The 19,868-nt window shown below is 39.9% G+C and overlaps 1 protein-coding gene across 2 annotated transcripts in view; it reads left to right on the plus strand.

The window, feature by feature from the left end:
- mib2 (MIB E3 ubiquitin protein ligase 2) overlaps positions 1-19,868 on the plus strand; it is a 62,963-nt gene that overhangs the window by 9,076 nt on the left and 34,019 nt on the right. For both annotated transcript variants that reach the window (XM_060882237.1, XM_060882238.1), the window contains exons 2-3: positions 14,617-15,027; positions 16,331-16,502. In XM_060882237.1, coding sequence (XP_060738220.1) covers positions 14,617-15,027; positions 16,331-16,502 — 583 coding nt within the window. The remainder of the gene's footprint in view (positions 1-14,616; positions 15,028-16,330; positions 16,503-19,868) is intronic.

The following is a 19,868-nucleotide window of genomic DNA, read 5'->3' on the forward strand; positions in this document are numbered from 1 at the left end:
CTTAAATATGGTCCGAAACTGAGGAACTCGTCTGAATGGTGTTTACACGCTGTCTAGACTACACCGAGCCAAAGGAAGCAGGAGTTCCTGTCGTAGCCTCTTCCAGTTTGCTGGGTCACGCGCTGATTTGTCAGAAATTGTTTATTAAATTTAGGAACAAGGAGGGCGATTACTACATATATATAAATTTGTAATATATTTTTGTTAGAAAAAAGTGTATTGTGTGAAGTGTAGTGAGCTTAAAAGCTAACAAAACCGTATGAACAGGAATTTTGTGAACATATTTTTTATTACTAATACATTTTTACATTTTTTTTTTATCATTTTAAATATACAACAAAAATATTCCCACACACAAAAAGCATTACATTATTTATTATTACATGTCTCATTGAGTTTTTCATTATTTATTTCTTTTTTATATTTGGATTATTTGCTGTTGATCTTTCTTTGGTTCAAACTTATGTGTTTGGGGGAAAAAATAATCAGAACATTAAAAACAAATCTCATAATTGTCATAAAATGAGAAATACAGCATGTAAATTCAAGATTTCCATAAAAACGTAGACACTTTCAGACGGGTTCAACTAATAAATGAGACCGTCTGTAGCTAGTGTTCTTCAGTGATGTTAAACACTTGCTGCTTAGAGAAGGTACAACGTAGCTATTTGGGAAACATGTTAGCTAGTTAGTGTATGCTAACGTTAGCTTGTGGGTGAAGGTTAACTGTTTATTAGGAATTTAGCTTGTTTCAGTAGAACACTGGATACATTTAACTTACCGTAGTTTATATCTTCTGCTTTCATTTCATTGAACATTTCACAAGTTCAAAACAAAGAAAAAAGTGTTAAATGAAATAAATGTACGTTGCTCTGGATTATGGTGTCTGCCAAATGCCATAAATGGAAATATATCACATCACATTATTAAGTCCTGGCCTCAGAAACAAGTCCAGCTGATGTTAGCTGGTTAGAGTCAAAGGCAGGCTGCGAAATAAACCAAAGTGATAAAACAAAATAAATAAATAAATAAATAAATAAAACACAGAGAAGCACCACAGCAGAGCAACACATTATCCCTGAAATCGATTGTGCTTTATCATCGGCGAGGTGGCTCGAGGTGTGTCAAACTGCGGCTCAGCGAGTAGCTGGTTAACATGACACAACACAGTGTCCAGTGTTACATTAACACCAAACGTGGTGAATTATCTTTCTCTAGGGTTAATCTTATTAATGAGACATTAAAAAACGTGATTTAGTTAATTAATGTGGATTTTATAGTGTCACATAAAGACAAGCAGTTAAATATGTGGCGTGTTGGCGATCACGGAACACGCATAGCTTATAGATAAACAATACGTTTCAGACAAAATTCCTTCATCAGCTGTGTAAACAAAGTGCTTCTCAAGCTATATTGCTATATATACACACATGTGGCCTAGTACAAGGGTTCAGAACGTTTTTATAGTCCAAGACCTCTTTAAGCATAAAATAACTTGCACAAAAAATGTGATTTAAACATAGACTTTTTTTTAAATGGATTCTTTTCAAGGCGAGCTGTTTGAGTTGTCGAGGTTTGCCATGAAATCCTACTACAGTTGAACAGCTCAGTCATATAACTAGAAGAACTCAATAATAAACCTGATCACTCTGATATTAGTGGGTTGTGATTTCCTGCACTTTACTGTAACTACAAGGGAAAAAATCCTTTGGCTTTGCTTCACCGATCAGACGTTGAGAACCTTGTGAGCATGTATTTTGTATTTAAGGGAGCATATCTTTAACAAGTATCTCTCAGGGTTTTTACAGCATAGTTAAAAATGCTGAAATATAAAATCCCTGTTAAATCTTTCTAAAGCTTTGACTCCCTCTTTCAAGCATGCGTCTGTAAGCAGGTTCCTGTTTAAATCATGCTGGGAGGTGCTACTTGGATGGCCTCCTCAGCATACCCACGGTGGCACTCTCATCCATCTGCTGCTGCTAGCTGAGTGGTTTTTCCCTCCAGCATGAACTAACTTGAATAAACTGGCATCAATGAGTGCTAACAGGTGGCACAGCTAAGGAAGGCACCATGGGGGTACAGGGAGCATGGACATACCTTAGTATGTCACTGTAGTGGGACAGGTTACAACAAGGGCCTCCACTCCACTGCACAGTAATGACAGCATTATTACCCACTATTTTAGTTATTATACTCTATGTGAATACAGTATATTGATCATATTTATATTATACCCTTGTTGAAAACAGAATAAGGCTCCAGGGTCCACAGTTTAAGCAGAGAAACGTTTGTGAAAAAGTGTAAATGTTCTTCATGTATGTGTTGGTTCAAGTTGTTTGCTGTTATAGTGTAGAATAGGAGTTTTTTTCATATCTGAATTCAGGAATATTTAATTTGGAGACCTAAACAAGTAGGAACCTACGGAAGCGTATTGCATTCACTTGAGGAAAAAAAATCTACTCTGTTTTTCTGAATTAACGAGTTAATTATCTCAGAATTATGAGATCATTTTTCATAAAAAAAAAATTAATTGTTCTGTTTTTCAACTTTGCGCAGACACCTCAAGACTTTGTGACTTTCCAGGATCAGTTGAACCGATATGGTATGCTTCATGGTAGCCATATCACCATTCGTGAAAACCCGTCGATTGCACCATTGACGCAGATCCCATATGGTTTGAGTTTATCATATGAATCAACATGCCATAAAAAGTTCGGGCCTGGATTATGATACAAACGTCAACAAAGACGATTCCGGTGCCTCAGTTGCACTCCATGGGGATCCAGTATTTTCAACAATTGCCTGATTGTCTCTTGTGTCACCACATAGCCAGCCTGAATGCATTTCAGATGCATCATCTTATATCCGTGAAGCATACCATATCGGTTCAACTGATCCTGGAGAAGCACAGCAACGTCAAGCAGATCAGAATGCTCTTTTCGTCTGAACAGGCGCAAAGTCTTGAGGTGTCTGCGCAAAGTTGACGCACTAATAACAATACCATTTATATTACTTAAAGACAGCAGTATCTCCCAATGTCTCAAACCCAAAGTAAAATAAAACCGGATTAAACTTGAAAGGCGGGACATGTTTACTTCCATGCAATCCACCTAAAATAAAGCTCCTGGCAGGATTTTGAGGGATCTCATTAATTCAGAAAAACAGAACAATTAATTATTTTTTTTATGAAAAATGATCTCATAATTCTGAGATAATTAACTCATTAATTCATAAAAACAGAGTGAAAAAAATGTTTTTCAAAAAAAATGTATCTCATAATTTTGAGATAATTAAGTCATTAATTCAGAAAAACAGAGCAAAAAACTTCTTATTCATGAAAAATGATCTCATAATTCTGAGATAATTAACTTGTTAATTCAGAAAAACAGAGTAGATTTTTTTTCCTTAAGTGAATGCAATACGCTTCCGTAGGAACCATTCAAAGAGTCAATATTTATTTATTTATTTATTCATTCACACACACACACACACACGCACACACACACACACACACACATATATATATATATATGCACCCACTGATTATCTGTGTAACTATGGCAACCAGTAGAAGGAACGCCTACTGGCGAATCTACCGAAACCTAAAATCGCTGTATGTGAACAACGCTTCATTAAAGCAGAAATATGACGTCCATTCAGTAGTTAGGTTTTAGCCCCTTGGCTGGATCTTTCCTATGTGGTAGTGTTTTTAGTCCACAAATTTCAGACCCTATCTCCAGTAGCAGAGCTGACTTGCAGGAACCGAGTCAGTGAAACATTTAAAACATCTTTTAAAGCTATGTCGAGGGCCGCAATTTTCTCAGCCGCGTATCTCAGACTTAGCGTTAAGCATAAAGCTGTTTAAGGAATGAGCTCAAGCGAGTTTAATGCTACACAGCTCTTTAAACGGTCGTCTAAATCAATTCAGAAATGTTTGACAATTCACTGGTGCTTTTGTAATAATACTTTAATAGTTAGATAGAACAGTAATGGAGTGTATGTGTTTGACACTTTGTTTGATTGTGCATCATAAAATTATCATAGTTTATCAGCTAGCTCTTATGTAAACTTATTCAGAACACAGTGTGCTTGGACGGCTGCACGTAAGTGTAGACGCTGTCGAGCTGAATGTGAAGATTTGATTTACAGTGGGAAAATGGGGAAAACAGGAATGTCTGTGAAAGAGCGCACACACAGGTCTGAGCTCTCCAGCCAGAGATTTCTAACTCACTAAATAATTATCTAGCAACAATTTGAATATGGACTACACAACTATAGCTGTTTTTAAAGCTTTGACCTAAAAAGGATCTGAGATGGGGAAGTGTGTCAAGAGAGAAAATTCTAGAAGAGTGAGAGTTTGGAAAAAAAACCCCCCAAATTATCACTTTTTCATAGCACATGTCGCAATTTTCTCTGTAAATAACATCGTTACATTGCTGAATGATAACAACATTAAGTATTACACCGTGCAACATGCTGGTTGCACCACAAACGTTGTGTAATTGTTAATGGCTATTTGTCTTTTTTGTAATTATTCTACAAATTAGTCTTCAAATAACAGCGAAGCACTTTGCTGTGCTATGTACCAGTAAGACATCTTGGAAAGAATGCAGTTGTTGGAAGCACTGTACCCATATGTGCCTTCGTTGTTGGTTGTGCTGAAGAAACCCATTGGCGTTCTAGCTCACTGCCAACTTAAATATAGGACCGTTTTCTGATTCAGAAATATTACCACTCACGCTTGCTGCTTATTCATTCGTGATGTTTTGTCAGAGCGTAAAATAGTCAATAGGCATTACGCGATACAGTGACATCATTCGTCCAAGCAACCTCTGACCCAACTGAAACCAGACATCAGGAAAACCTTTACAGTACAAATAGCGCAAGAAGAAGAAAAAAAAACAAACATACATTTGAAAGAAAGTGTATATGTGCAATGTAGACAGATAAGCCCTGGTCCTACAGGACCTTGTTCCTGGTCTGCAGTGGTTTTAGTGGTTAGTGCCTACCACAAATGGTCCAAAGAAGGACAAACAGTGAGCCGGCATAAGGGTCATGGGCGCACATGGGCGCATCATTGATGCACATCGAAGGCCAACATTCAATACTGAGTGCTTCTCATTCCTCCTCCTCTTCCTCCATGGATCACCAATCCTGTCTTTTTTTTTTTTAATCAACATTTAGGGAGATTGTTGTCCTGACAGCACTTGACTAGATCAACCACTTCCCTCCTATATGCTGACTCCTCTTCAGGAGAAATGGCTGATTTAATCAAGTTTTGTCAGAACAACAATGCTGCAATAGAAAGATCTAACACAGTTGAAGTTTTGAAATCTTTGTTTCCTCATACAATCAGTAACAACCACAGTCTGATGAGAATCTGATAACGAGCAGCAGTAATACATAACATATGTGCCAGTCATGTTAGTGCTACAGTATGTCTCCGGAGACAACGGATGAATGTGTCATACTTTTTCATCAATCCACACATAACTGTAGCTTGGTTGTGTGTTTTTCAGTTTTGTACATTCCAGTTACTCTAGGAATGGGTTAGGAACGGGATAAAAAGTGCTGCAGGAATGAGTCTTAAACCCTGAATATAGGTTTGAGCACTTCTGATTCCATCATTCTGATCTTCTGATTTTTTGAATGGGTTTTTGGTTAAATAAGATTTGTGGTTAATACGAACCCAAGATATGTTTTATTCAACAACATAAAGTAATACCCCACTTTTTCAGGGTTTGAAAGAAGGTAGTTGTACGAGTGGGTAAATGGGACTATAGAGCTTGTCAAGGACCTTAATTGTCATCACACCAAACAGGAAAACCCATCTACTGCAGCCTTGTTGTGTTTATTTTAATAACGCGCTCTTGTGAACGGTGCCAGCTCTGAATTTTCATCCATTTAGATTCATCTACAAAAAGAGCACAGTGGATCTATGAGAGAACTTTTTAAATAAAGATTGAGAGACTTGTCGGAGGCTTAGCGGTGATGACGTTGTGGTCAGGCGACCATGGTGTAGCTTTTTACTGCTGCGGTTTGTATTTAGGTGTCTAAATTAAAATCCTGAATATGTCCATTAGGTCTCCAATTAATCAAAACACTTAACATGATGAAAGTGCAAATAATAGAAAATTAGTACTGAGGTTGTCCAGTGTTTTTGTGATCAGTTCAGCAATACGTAATGAAACAAAAGCTGAGATTGTAACAAATGGCTAATGGTTTGCTTCACACTGAAGCGCAAGGCTTTGTAACAGAGTTGTTTGTATGTGTGTGTAAATGTGCACACACACTATATTACACATCTATTTACAGTATTCCTGCCAGTGTCTTGGACACATATTATGTTTCCACTCACTGCTCATCCGTGTCATAACCGATCAGGAAGCCAAATTGCTCCCATCAGACCTTAAAAGATTTGGAAGCATCTTCAGGAGCTAGTGGATTACTCGGATACTATTGTATTGTCTCATGATAATAGTGTGAAAGGATTTTTTTGCATCGCTGTAGAATCTGCTGATTCATGATAAACAGGGAGCTGTGCTTTTTTTCCAGAGGATGGAGTGTACTTTATTATGCAACATATCATATGCTGTAACTTAACTGATACCAATTTGTTTTGGATGTAATTTCTGCCAAACTAGTTATTGCTGTTGAATTTAGTAAACACAGAGACTAACCTCAGCACACTGCTAATGTTACTCATGAGTTATTATTGCTGATGTCTGGAGGATGTTCATCTTCAGCAATACAGTAAAAGAAGGCCGAAATAGGAGGTTTTAGAATCAAGTGCCACACCATACATGACAAATGGCACTATTAGGTCAGCACAACCAGTTCACCCATGAGGTTCCACTCTAAGCTGCACATCCCACCATTAAAGATTCCCACTGTGCAGCTAAAAGCAACTGCATATGGTAATTGGGTCCTGATGACAACCGAACCACACAGTTCTTTTGCTCTTAACTTATCTTCTTATGGAGGCTTCCACCAGTTCATCACTGGTTCTTAAAAAAAACCCTGTTTTTCATATGATAAGCTAGTCAGGATCTAGTCTAGTTCAAGCTTGCAACCACAGGACAGGTTCACATTGTTCCTTTATCACCCGAGAACGCAGGTGATTTCTACAGTTTGGCTTTCAAGGTCAAGCATTCCAAAATTTCTACCTTTGGTATCTCTTTGCTTTGTTTTGTTTTTCATTTTATTTTTTCTTCTGTTTCTGTGGTTGACCGGCTCCTATGTTCCCAGAACCATGAAGCAGGCCTTTTGGGAAGCAGCACATGGTCTCTTGGTGAACTCTTGAACACTGAAGCAGGCCACACATGAGGCTAGATTGACATGAGGATAGATTTACTCTGAATTATGATGTAAGCATCTGTCAGACATTAGGATGCTTACCAGTGATTATTTAGTCAGGATGCAGTGTGTGGCACTGGCTTTTGTTGAGGATACTAGAAACCGATGATGGAAGCCACAGCAATAATTCCTTTAGGTGTGCTAAAGCTACAGGCATTTCAGAAACAGAAATGGACACATGTACTGGTCTTGGTGAGAGAGACCTTTCTCATGAAAGGGTCTTCCCTTATAGCACAGGGAGTGGAACCATCCCATTAAGCACTTCCCAATTTCTAAATGGCTAACTTTTTTATTTTTATTTCAAAGGTGTATTTGGACACCATATCAGTAAATATTAGCACAGTGAATAGCATCTTTCTGTGGCCTCCTAAACCTTTATATTAACCTTTTTATACAACTAAATAAAGCTGAATAAAACCTGGTGCACGATCATGGGTGCAAAGTAGGGTTCTGTACTGTTTTCACACCTTTACAGGTAAAAGGGAATTATTTACTTAATTATATAATTTGTGAACATACATATATTTGTTTTCATGTTTTCTTTTTTAGAAGTTGCATCACTGCTATCTTATGGAATAGCACCGAGGCCCTGATTTGTATATGTATTTTTTACATAACTTGTTTGTTTATAAAGGATTGCATCTTCTGACTCTTGCATATTGCTTCGGGAAAGGTCCTTTCAAGCTTCAGAAGGACATTTTATAAAGTCTTTGTGTTGTCATTCTCTGCCACACAGATTAATCTCACTGCTGCAATTGCGCACGTTCAGGGGCGTGTCCCAAACCGCATAATGTATGCTACTGAGTAAGCCTAAATAATAATAACACTTACGGTGTACTGACGGAGTATTCGGTATGGTAATATGTGCTTCGAGGAAATAATAAATACTGCATTCAATTTCTTCTAGTTTACAGAATTATTATAAAACTAAAAAACCCTTTCTTGTGCACGTCACTGTGACAATCACACTCATCGCAGTTCTCTAGGCTGTAATCTCACAGTTCAGTACTAGGTAGTGTACGTAGATGCCTAGTTATTTCGGATGTGTTTATTCTTATTACCCAATCTGTCTTCTCTGTGTATTTCATTATCTAATCTGTGTGTTTTGTTCTCCACCCTGGCAAACACGCTAAGCACAAGCCAGATAGTGTTAGCCAAAACAGAGCAATAAATATCCAACACACCAAGGCCGAGCAGACACCTTGTGTAACCGAGTTCAACATACGAAAAATAGAGAGAAACATTCAAATCCCTCCTGTTAATGGTCAGCCAGTTATTACGAATGATTTAGACAAACAAGTAAACAACTGGGTAATGGAACAAATTCCATAATAAGGATAAGTCATTTGTGTATTATTGACTAGCTTCCTACCAAGCAGAGAACAAATAAACACTTTACTTCACACCACTCTAAAATCAGCCTGAAATCCTTTTTCGTTTTTCACAGGCAGGTTTCAGTTGAACCCCTCTGGGATTCTTTTTGAGATCTGATCCCACCCTAGCTATCAAGAACCGATAACACACAGTCGCATATCATTTTATCTCTTTACCTTGCACGTGACGTTACTTATTCAGGCAAAACATGTCCAGCGTTTGCAAATTAGTGCTCGTTGTTTGGGATCTTAATAAATCAGGGTCTGAATGTTTAGCATATTGTCAGCGCAAACTCAAGTCAGGGAACTCATTAATAATCTGGGTGATGAAGACTGCAGCATTTATATTTTGCAGGACGTGAGTCTTATTATGTTAATATGAAGCATTGTGCGAGGACATTGGACGCGTACAGCACAAGCGAGAACAATGGTCCAGATACACACGTCTTTGATCCTGCAGCTTTGCTGAATCACTTGGTGTACTTGGCACAGAATTAGGCTGTGAAAGCCCTCTCCAAAAGTCAGAGTGCGTGGCAAGAGCAACTCTGCAGTAGTCCTGCAGCTCTTAGAGTATCTGTGGAGCAAAACCAGGACTGTCAATTAGAACAAACTATCTTTGAGTTGCATTTGGAGCGGGATTGCTGATATGGATGATGAATTATGAATCCTTGTCTAGTCTTCTTATTTTGTCCTACTTTCAGGATTTCGAACACTGGTGTTGAAAGACTGCAAGATTTTTATCTCCCACAGATGGATGCATTTGAATTTGCTGCCAAGTAATGAAGCAAGATTATTTGCTATTTGATAGAGTTGCAAAATCAAGTGACAGTCTCAGTCTCAACGTTCTGTGAGTTACAGAGATTAGCACATCTCTCATGCACTCTGTATTATAATCACGCAGGTCTAGATTTAAATTGCACTACTAATCTTTTTTCCTTATGTCTACTTTAAATATTCTGAGGATCAAGATTTTTTTCAGAATTGTTAAATGCATTTAATAAATGCACTTGCAATATTTTTGTATTTTATATTAAATTCTGCAACATTACTATTAACAGTTTTCTTTCACCCCTCTAAACCATTGGCAATTTTGGCAAATAGGCTGTTTACTTGATATTTTAAGGTCATCCAACCCTGCCACATGGGGCAGACCTGCTTTCTCCAAATCTTTTTAATGTAGAGCCGTGCTCTCAGACCCCTGGCAGGCTTCAGAGCACCCGCTAAGAGGTAGGGCATCTAAGACACATGAGAGAGCAGTGTGTTATTAGAGAGAGATAATCAGGGTGGCAAAAGGTCAAGTGGCTCCTTTTGCATTGCACAGAATCTCTTTTCAAGATTTGCACCTCAACTGAGGGGGTACTACAGTGTTAGTTGTGGGTCTGGCTGAACTGATTGCGTCTCCAGATTGAGATATGTGACCTAGTTGGCCAGGAAACGCTTGCAAGTAGGCAAGCCAACTCATCGAATGGACCTGGTCTATTTCATGATCCCTTAGGTCCTGGCTCATCCTGATCCCATAGATCCTGACTTCTATTTTGCTAATCAGTCCCTAAAGGATTATATGGCAGTCCTCGCTGTGCACCAGAACACATTGGATGCTATCTCTTTGGGGTCTCACAGGCTTCTTTCTGTCATTCTAAAAGCAGCAAGGTTCCTCCCTTCACCACAGTCCTCTAGGAGCTCTGCATGTGACCTTTCTTAAGTCCCTTAAGTCATCCTTTTAAGAGCCTTTGCAGGCTGCTTCCTTGAAATGGATACCTGACAACTGCCCTTTTGATTAACAATCTTAACTAAAAGAGCTGGGGAGTTCCATACTCTGGTGATAAGCTTTCCTAAAGTGCTTTGGTGACCATACAACTCTGCAGTGACCTTGTAGTTAAAGCGAGGATTTCTGCTTATGGTCATATCTCTAAACTTAGTCTTCAGTGATAGTGAGCTTGCTGAGAATTCCTCGCCATGTGAGCGAGCACCTTATAGTATTATTTAGACCAGATGGTTATCCGATGCTCAGACCAACTGTACATCCGCCACAGAGGAAAGACACGGTGATTTCCTTATCTAGTTTGAAGCTAAGCCACTGGGTAGCGTAGGACTATAGAACTCCCAGCCAGAGGAACTACTCTTCCTCTTTGGACTTAAAGGGTATTGTTTTAGCATGTCTGTGATTCTCCAATGTTGACAATGCGCTGAAGTTTGGCCAGCTTTTTCCTAAAGTCAGTTCTTTTCCTCTTGACATTGTTGGCATGTGTTTCTCACTGCCTCTTTTGGTTAGAACTGGCGAGTACAAGTCACATATAACCGTTGTTCTCTGAATCATGGATAACCACTAGGGTTTCCTGTCATTCAGAACCAGTCCTGTCGTAGCGAGAGGGTTCCAGGGATTGTACATGGTTGTATGAAAGCAGTATTTGTTGTAAATACTGCATCATACATAACATTACATGCAAGACTATTGCCACTGATGGTGAAACAAGACCCTTGTTATCTGTAATTTGCTTGGTTGACTAAATAATACTTGAAATTTGTCCACGATTTTCAGATTTTAGGTGTCTGAATGCGTCTGATTTAGGAGAGACCAAGATTGACCTTCATGTCACACAAAAACTAACAAATGTTATTTGGAAGGAGCTTTGCATTCTTGTACGGCAGGAGGGATAAATGTTATGGACGGATAGATGGATGGCTTCTGCAGTGCTGTAAATTATAGTGTTGTAAAAAGTCCCTAAAGATTCAGCCCTCAGGCCTCGCTGAGAAAGCTGAATGAAATAAACACAGGATATCAGATGAGCCTTTTAATGTATGAATCACTGGCTTTGCTTCCCTGCGAAATTCTATGTCAATTAAATTTTTACTCTAATTTATTTGACTTGTCATTCCACTTCTTGAAAAGAGGACCTAAGAAGTTATTTGAAGACTTCTCAGGGCAGCTCTTTATTTTCACTCTGAATAATTCACATTTAATATAAAAAAAGAAAGAAAAAAATCCATCCTGAGGTTATAGGTTATCAATAGAATAAATGAGACTTCTGTATGCTCCCATTGAGAGGTCTGCCATTCCTGTCTGCTCTTGCTCAGTAATGCTCCTTTACCGCTCTTCATCATTTTGGTATCGCCTTGCAGTTTGTCTCAAAGGAAAGGGATCCGTGAAAGCCACTCGAGTTCTTGTACTCCAGTCTTCATGGACTTTGCTTTGCACAGGGACATTGTCATGCTGGAACATGTTTGAGTTGTAGATTCACACCTGGCATTAACAGGCATCTGTGTCAGGATCAGATCACTAATAGACAGCCGAGACACTTAGCTGTTCACACACACTGTTATGAATATGCCTTCATTGGGCTGCTGATCAGATTTCATACATTGTTTTTCTCTGTAGTCAAAAGAAGCTGCATTCAAAGAGCTCTATTATTCAGGTTTCAAACAGGCTCGCAGTGTTCACATGTCCTCTAGAAGGCCATTCATACAGTCAATTAATCGGTCTGTCGCTGCATTACTTTCAATACTTTCACGTTCACACTAGAAATGCGATGTGGCCATATATATATTACATGCACACAGTCAGATCCCTAAATACTCCCTAAATTTGGACATTGACTGAGTTATTGTTATTTGGAGCTAAATATTTTGTAGTCTGACTTTTGGGCAGACTACAAACTGCGCTCATGCCAGCTCTGGAAAATAAGAATAGAATTTGGAGAATAAAATGAACAGAACTTCAGTGGCATAATATGGGTCATGAGCACTTAAAGTCCTCTTTATTAACCTATTAGAGTTTATGTGACTTAATGTGATGTCATTTGAATAAACATTTAACATAGACTGCTCTTTTGCCATCTTTTTTGCATTCTCCGTTTAAATGCAAAGCTCCTACATAAAAGATTTTAAGGCTGGCACATTTGAAAAGGTCATTTATACATATATCTCTTGGTATTTGTCATCTCACCTACTCCCCTTTTACCCACATCCTGCAGTCAGTCCCCTGCGTCACAGTACGAATACCTCTGCTCTAGATACAAAACAAGCATAAACAATTCACGTTGGGTCAAATCACACCACCCAGGTGTGGATTCTTTTCTGTTCACATCACCCTATTTTAACATCACTCTCCTATTTTATTCCTTATGCATTGTTCAAAGCTTTATGAGACATTGGAAAGAGATGCACCCTTTTAACACACTCCTCTTTCTCTTTGTGTCAAGCCATGCGTTTTGTATCACAGTCAAACTAATTAATAGTTCTGGAGTAAAAACGTTTAGGGTGAACAAGACTCTGGGTTGGATTTGAGGTTGTTTCCCCAAAAAGAGTTGTGTTAATCGAGACTGATGTACTGCACTGATTACTTTTAAACACACTGCAAGTAACCCCCTGGTGAAACCATGGCAACCAGCAGTACACTAAGGATAGGAACACCCACTAATGATCAGAGGAGAGGCCACTGAGTGATGTCAAAATATCCAATGATGCATGCCTTCTTCAGCTGAACAGAGAGAAGGGCTAGAGAAGAATTAGTCAAATAAAAGACATTTAAATACGCAAGGCCATTAATTACCAAAAAGGCGTGCAATCAGGACGTACAAGATTCTCAAACTAGTCTGTGCACATTTTTGTTCTCTTATTTCAGCACAACAGATAATAATATAGACTCCACCTTCCACTGTGGCCTGTCCAATCCACCTTCCACTCTGGCCTGTCTAATCCACCTTCCACTGTGGCCTGTCTAATCCACCTCCCACTGTGGCCTGTCCAATCCACCTCCCACTGTGGCCTGTCCAATCCACCTCCAATTGTGACCCGTCCCCATCACCACCCTCTGTGACCCGTCCCCATCACCACCCTCTGTGACCTGTCCCCATCACCACCCTCTGTGACCTGTCCAATCCACCGCCAATTGTGACCTATCTCCATCACCCCCATCTGTGGCCTGTCCAATCCACCTCCAATTGTGGCCTGTCCCCATCACCTCCCACTGTGGCCTGTCCAATCCACCTCCCATTGTGGCCTGTCTCCTTCATGTCCATCTGCAGCCTGGTCAATCCACCTCCCTCTGCAGCCTAATCCATATCCAAATCACCAATAACAACTCTTGTTATGTATTTTCAAAGCCAGTCATATTCACATGTGCACCCATAGCACCTTACAGAATATTTTAGGCAAATTCATTCATGTTTCATGTCATTTTCATGTTGAAAGTTTAAAGAGGGTATCAAAGCTTTAGCAATGTGATTTCTTTCAGACGCACTACAAAAACACAGCCCTAATATCCGTCACTGTTATCTGCCACCCAATATGTCAGTCAGGCTTTCAGTTGAGTGACAGTGTGGAGGATTTTCAGAGAACGTCAGTGTTAATGACAGTAAAATGAATGACTGCAACTAAATGCAGACTGAAATCACTGGCATTACAAAACTGTTTAGCTGTTTACAGTCTGGGCCTCAAGCTTCATGACAAATCTGCTAGTGGACTAAGAGCTTACTAGGTCATACAGTGCAATTTTACCACAAAAACTGATTTATGTCCACAAGGGGAACTCTGTCCCATCTACAGCAGGGTGTTTATTGATGTAGAAATAAAGACAGATTGGGCTGATTTCATCATAGAGCCAACTCGCCCTCTTTATACACAGCTCCATGTCTGCTATATAAAGCGTGTCAGAGGTTTTGCTGGCCTGCTTTCCTGTCACATGATGCTCTCCTGCAATTAAAAAAACCCTGGTTTTGTGCAATATTTGTGCTGAGTATATGAGGGGGAAAATGGCATAATTGTTTTATTGTTGTTGATAAGCATTTGTTACTAACCTCATCTTGAGGAGTCGTTGCTAATACAACATCTTATAATCATGGTTGTTCCAAATCTTCTAACTGTCATGTCTCTTACTTTCTCTCCTCAGTCACCCCTGACCTGTCTCCGGAGAGCCCCTTACTTGGCACCCTCCCGCTGCCACCAGCTCGCTCACGTAACAGCGGCCCCAGCAGCGGCGCCACCACCCATCCCCCCGCCGAGCTGCCTGCGCGTCCCCACCGGAAGCGCAGCAGCGAGGCCGGAAGCGGCAGTGCCAGCCCACCGGTCCGCGGTGCCATGGAGGTGGGTATGCGTGTGGTGCGTGGCGTTGATTGGAAGTGGGGCAACCAGGATGATGGCGAGGGTCACGTGGGAACAGTGGTGGAAGTGGGGCGACAGGGCAGCACCAGTACACCTGACAAGACAGTGGTGGTGCAGTGGGACAGCGGTACTCGCACCAACTATCGCACCGGCTACCAGGGTGCCTATGACTTGCTGCTTTATGACAACGCACAGATCGGTGAGTATTTTGCACAGCTAGGAACATTATACCAAGGATATGTCGTAAAGCATCTCAACCGCGCTGAACACATTCGGGGACATCCGTGCCAAACCTCTCTAATGCCTATGTTGCTGAATGGGCAAATTCCAATAGCTGCATTACAAAATAACCAACTTGTGGAGTGTGTTCCAAAAAAACAAAAAGATTGATAGTCCTAATTGAATAGTCCCAATGTCTATCTCAGTTCAGCAATCTGGCCCTTATCATTAAACTCTGCACTAAACAGAAAATATTTAAATGTCATACATGGGAATAGAAATGTAAAGTTATTCCATTCACACACAAAACATATTACAAACAGTGATGCTGGACTCTGCAGAAGAGATTTGCTCTGAAGGTCAAGGTTGGTGGCAACAGAGTGGTGCAGCAATAACGTTTGAATCCAAACGATGCCCCGATTCGGTTTTATCTGGCTAACTAGACGGTGAAATACATGTGGTGTAAACAGGGTCCTAGGCAGCCAAATTATCAACAGCATTCCTTCCGGAGCAGGTTATAATGTACACAAACAACTATTCCACAGTCCTGGTCATCGTGTATAGAATTCTGTAATTCCTGAAAGAGTATGCACATACTGCTCATACAGTTTCCTCTTCCTGCAAAGACGCTGCCTGTTTGCCTGCCTGACTTACCCTTTATCTCTCTCTCTCTCTCTCTCTCTCTCTCACACACACACTCACATTCTTCCAACAGTTTAGCCATACACAGATGCCCCGGCTGTATTTATAGCCAAGTAAATGCTCATTGCTAAGCTAAGATGCCTCTTTCCCACACCATTAAAAGCAGCATTCTTCTGCCTTAAATGATTCAGAGTAATGGAGCGAAAGAGCATGTGAAATAAAGAGCCAGAGAGAGAGACCGAGTGAGAAGCAGTGTACATGGTTAAGGGCACCAGCTCTGTGTGCTCATTATCCACTGCCTTAAAATGAATGCAGAGCTGTGAGCTCAGTTTTCACATGTCCTCTCATGAGCTCTAGTCCTTGCAACACTTGTTCCATGGCTCGTGGTAGATTTGCTGTCAGCGCTTAAAAATTTACAACATCTTGTATCCAGAATCTGGATTTTTTTGCTTCTAGTGTAAATGTAGTGCAGAGGACTTAAGCTGTCTTCACAAAATTAGGTCAGGACAGTTCAGTAAATGAGAAACCCTGCATTCATGAATTCAGAAACCATGCAGCCAGTGTACATGTACTGTTTATGATTTGTCATGATCATGCTCTAGCGGTGCAATTCAGCAAGTGTGGTCTGTCTCATCCTGCAGGTGTCCGCCACTCGAACATCATCTGCGACAGCTGCAAGAAGCACGGCATCATGGGAATGCGTTGGAAATGCAAGGTGTGCTTCGACTACGACCTATGCACGCATTGCTACATGAACAACAAACACGACCTGTCGCACGCCTTCGAGCGCTACGAGACTGCGCACTCGCAGCCGTGAGTATACCAAGCCCCGTCTTGTCCTCGTCAACTGTTATGTGAATTCAACTTCAAGACCAAAAAGAAAAAAATGTCAATTTAAAATTTGCATATGTAGGCCACTCGCATAGGGTTGGTTGGGCCACATATATTTTATGAAGCAGCGTATTTGCATGAGAGCTACTACAAGGCATCCTGTCCTAGAGGAATAAGACTTTTGCTGCTTGCAAAGTCAGAAAATTAGATCAGCCATAGGTCAAAATTTTTGTTTGTTGGGTTTGTTTGTTGGGAATTAATGACTACTCTGCGATCTTGTAACACGCACAGGTGTGCAACAATCATTTTACAACCACTTATGTGATTAAAGAAAATTCCAGAAATGCCCAGCTTGTGGTATAAAAAACACCCAAGGCAGATTATTTCCCAGAAGCTGGGAGGAATCTAAAACACGTTAAACCAGAGAGGAAATATTTGTCATGGGACTATGTGGATGACTGTAAGCTTAAATAATAAAAAGGAATGTCTGTTATTAAAGAAGGGAAAGTACCAATCGAGCACTTAAACAAACAGTGGCTTGGAACAGAGTAAGGTGTTAGATTAGATGTGTTTTCAATCCAGTCCACTGAGAACTCTAATAATAGTCAGAATACTCTGATAATGTACACCTGTGGTGATTAGACAACACAATCAGTCGTTTGAAGCGGGAAATATAAGGAAAAGGAAAATCTAAGAATTAAATCCATAAGATTTAAAACTATTATTGTATTGTCTGCTGAATCTATATATATATTTTATGTATAAAATCCTGAATTAAATGAAATAAAAAAATGCTTTAAAAAAGAAATTTATGTTCCAGACTTTGTTCAACCTTAGCTTTTAAAAAATGTTTTCATAAAAGAATTCACTAAATCTTTGATTAAAAAAAAGATTGTTTTCTGTTTTGTGTGTGTGTGTGTGTGTGTGTGTGTGTGTGTGTATACAGTACACAGTCCAATTAAAAAAAACAAAACAGAAAACAAACCTTTTTTTTTAAATCACAGATTTAGTGAATTCTGTTATGAAAACATTTTTTAAATTTAATTTCATTTGTGTAGAACGTTAGTTGCAAAAAATATTTTGTCATCGATGTTTATATTTTCTGCTTTTATGACCGAAAAACATTTCAGACTTCCAACAAACAATGTGAGGTTAAAAGAAAATGTCTGGCTGCCAGTAAAGAAAGTAACATGTTGTGTAACAGCCCACTTTTCAACTCATTGAAGGCTGTCAGGTTTTCACCTGCAAAACCTGCAAGCGTGTCACTCCAAGTCTTCAGAAGACCCATTTCAGGTTCTCCAGGATTCCTCACAAAACTTCCTTACTGTATCAAACTACGCAGTGAGACAGACTGCCTTTGTTTATCTGAAAACTCGTTATTTCTCTTTATAGTATGAAAAAATATTCTCTTTCCTTACGTTTAAAGGCATCTGTGCTTTACAGTGGTGATTTTTACATTTACATTTACATTTACAGCATTTGGCAGACGCCCTTATCCAGAGCGACGTACATAAGTGCTTAAATCTCTAACATTGAATACATTAATGCTGGCTCACTAAGTTACATACTTAAGATACCATGAGTTTAAAACATTTGTTCAAAGTTAGAATGAAAAAGTGTCAAAGGTGTTTTTTTTGTTTTTGTTTTTTTTTTTAAATGCGAAAGATAAGGAAAGAAGTGCTAGTTGAAGTGTTTCATGAATAAGTAGGTCTTCAACCGCCGCTTGAAAATATCCAGTGACTCAGCTGTCCGGACCTCTAGGGGAGTTCATTCCACCACCTTGCGTTCATAGGTAGACCTGCCAGCAGTGCGTTGCAGTAATCCAGTCTAGAAATGACAAGAGACTGAACAAGTACCTGAGCAGCCTGTGTGGACAGAAATGGCCGAATCCTTCTAATGTTGTAGAGAAGAAACCGACAGGAGCGAGTCACATTAGCAACATGAGAGGAAAAGGACAGTTGATTGTCCATGGTTACCCCAAGGTTGCGAGCTGTGGCTAAAGGGGAGATCAGATCGTTGTGCAAGGATATAGCAAGATCATGACCTGGGGATGAATCACCTGGGATGAACAGCAGCTCAGTTTTGCTAGGATTAAGCTTTAACTGATGAGCAGTCATCCATGATGAAATTTCTGCCAGACATGCAGAGATCCGGTCAGAAGCTGTGGCATCTGCGGGTGGGAAAGAGAAGATAAGTTGTGTATCATCAGCATAGCAGTGGTAAGAGAACCCATGTGAGGAAATAACTTCACCAAGAGAGTGAGTATACAGGGAGAAAAGAAGAGGACCAAGTACTGAGCCTTGTGGGATGCCAGTGGAGAGTCTGCGTGGAGCAGATGTCACGCCCCTCCATGCTACCTGATATGAGCGTCCTTCCAGGTAGGAAGCGAACCATTCCCAAGCTGATCCGCAAATCCCAGGACTCCTGAGGGTGGCTAAGAGAGTCTTATGGTTGACCGTATCAAACGTATCAAACGTATTTTTACGTGAAACTATATAATAATAATTCTAATAATAATAATCAACTTTTTTATAATGTCAGGTTTTTCCACCGCAACATTGATTCAGATGACAATTTAAACCGTCATTGGGTTGTAACTCGTCCAATGGAAATCACGTCTATTTAGTATCAGTAAATTCATTTATTTTTAATCTCACTGCCAGCATGATCTTAATCTTTATCTTTTTTTTTTTTTTTTTGGTGAAGCGTTTTTTCTCGAACACGCACTTTCCTTAGCGTGCTTATCACAGATCACTTGATCTACTTTCATTGGACGCAAGTGCATTACCGAGGCGAAGCTGAAGTTAAACCTGTCCGTGTTTGTGTGCTAGAGGCATGCGGGGTTGTGGTGTGCAGCCTCCGCTTTCCTCCACCACTGATATGAGGCTCGTACCGTAAACAGGCCACTTCTTTCTCATCTGCTCCAAGCTCGCTGGCCAACTCTACAGGAGATCCTTATTTGGCGGTTATGATCTGACAAGATTAACTTACAGTCCTTGCAGCGCACACTCCTAGGCTCCTGCAGCTCTGTCTCAATCCTCTGCCTTTTATTGTGCCGTTTTATTTCTTTATTTAGTGATGGAGTACTTAGATCACACCTTCTTCCTTACCTTTTATTTACTTGTGTAGTTTTTGTTTGTTTGTTTATTTAAATTCCAGGATTAGCATGTGAAATGGCTAGCTGGATGTGTAGCGTCGAAAAACACTCAGACATCTAGAACAGTCAGGTTTAAATATAATCTTAATAAGGACCACAGTGGAGGCGTGAAGAGCAACGCAAGCTCTGTTACATAAACGTCCGAATTACGACTCTCGTCCTTTGTAAATTCGGCTTCTCCGTCTTTCAAG

Source organism: Tachysurus vachellii, chromosome 11 (genome assembly GCF_030014155.1).
Source record: "Tachysurus vachellii isolate PV-2020 chromosome 11, HZAU_Pvac_v1, whole genome shotgun sequence".
NCBI lineage: Eukaryota > Metazoa > Chordata > Actinopteri > Siluriformes > Bagridae > Tachysurus > Tachysurus vachellii.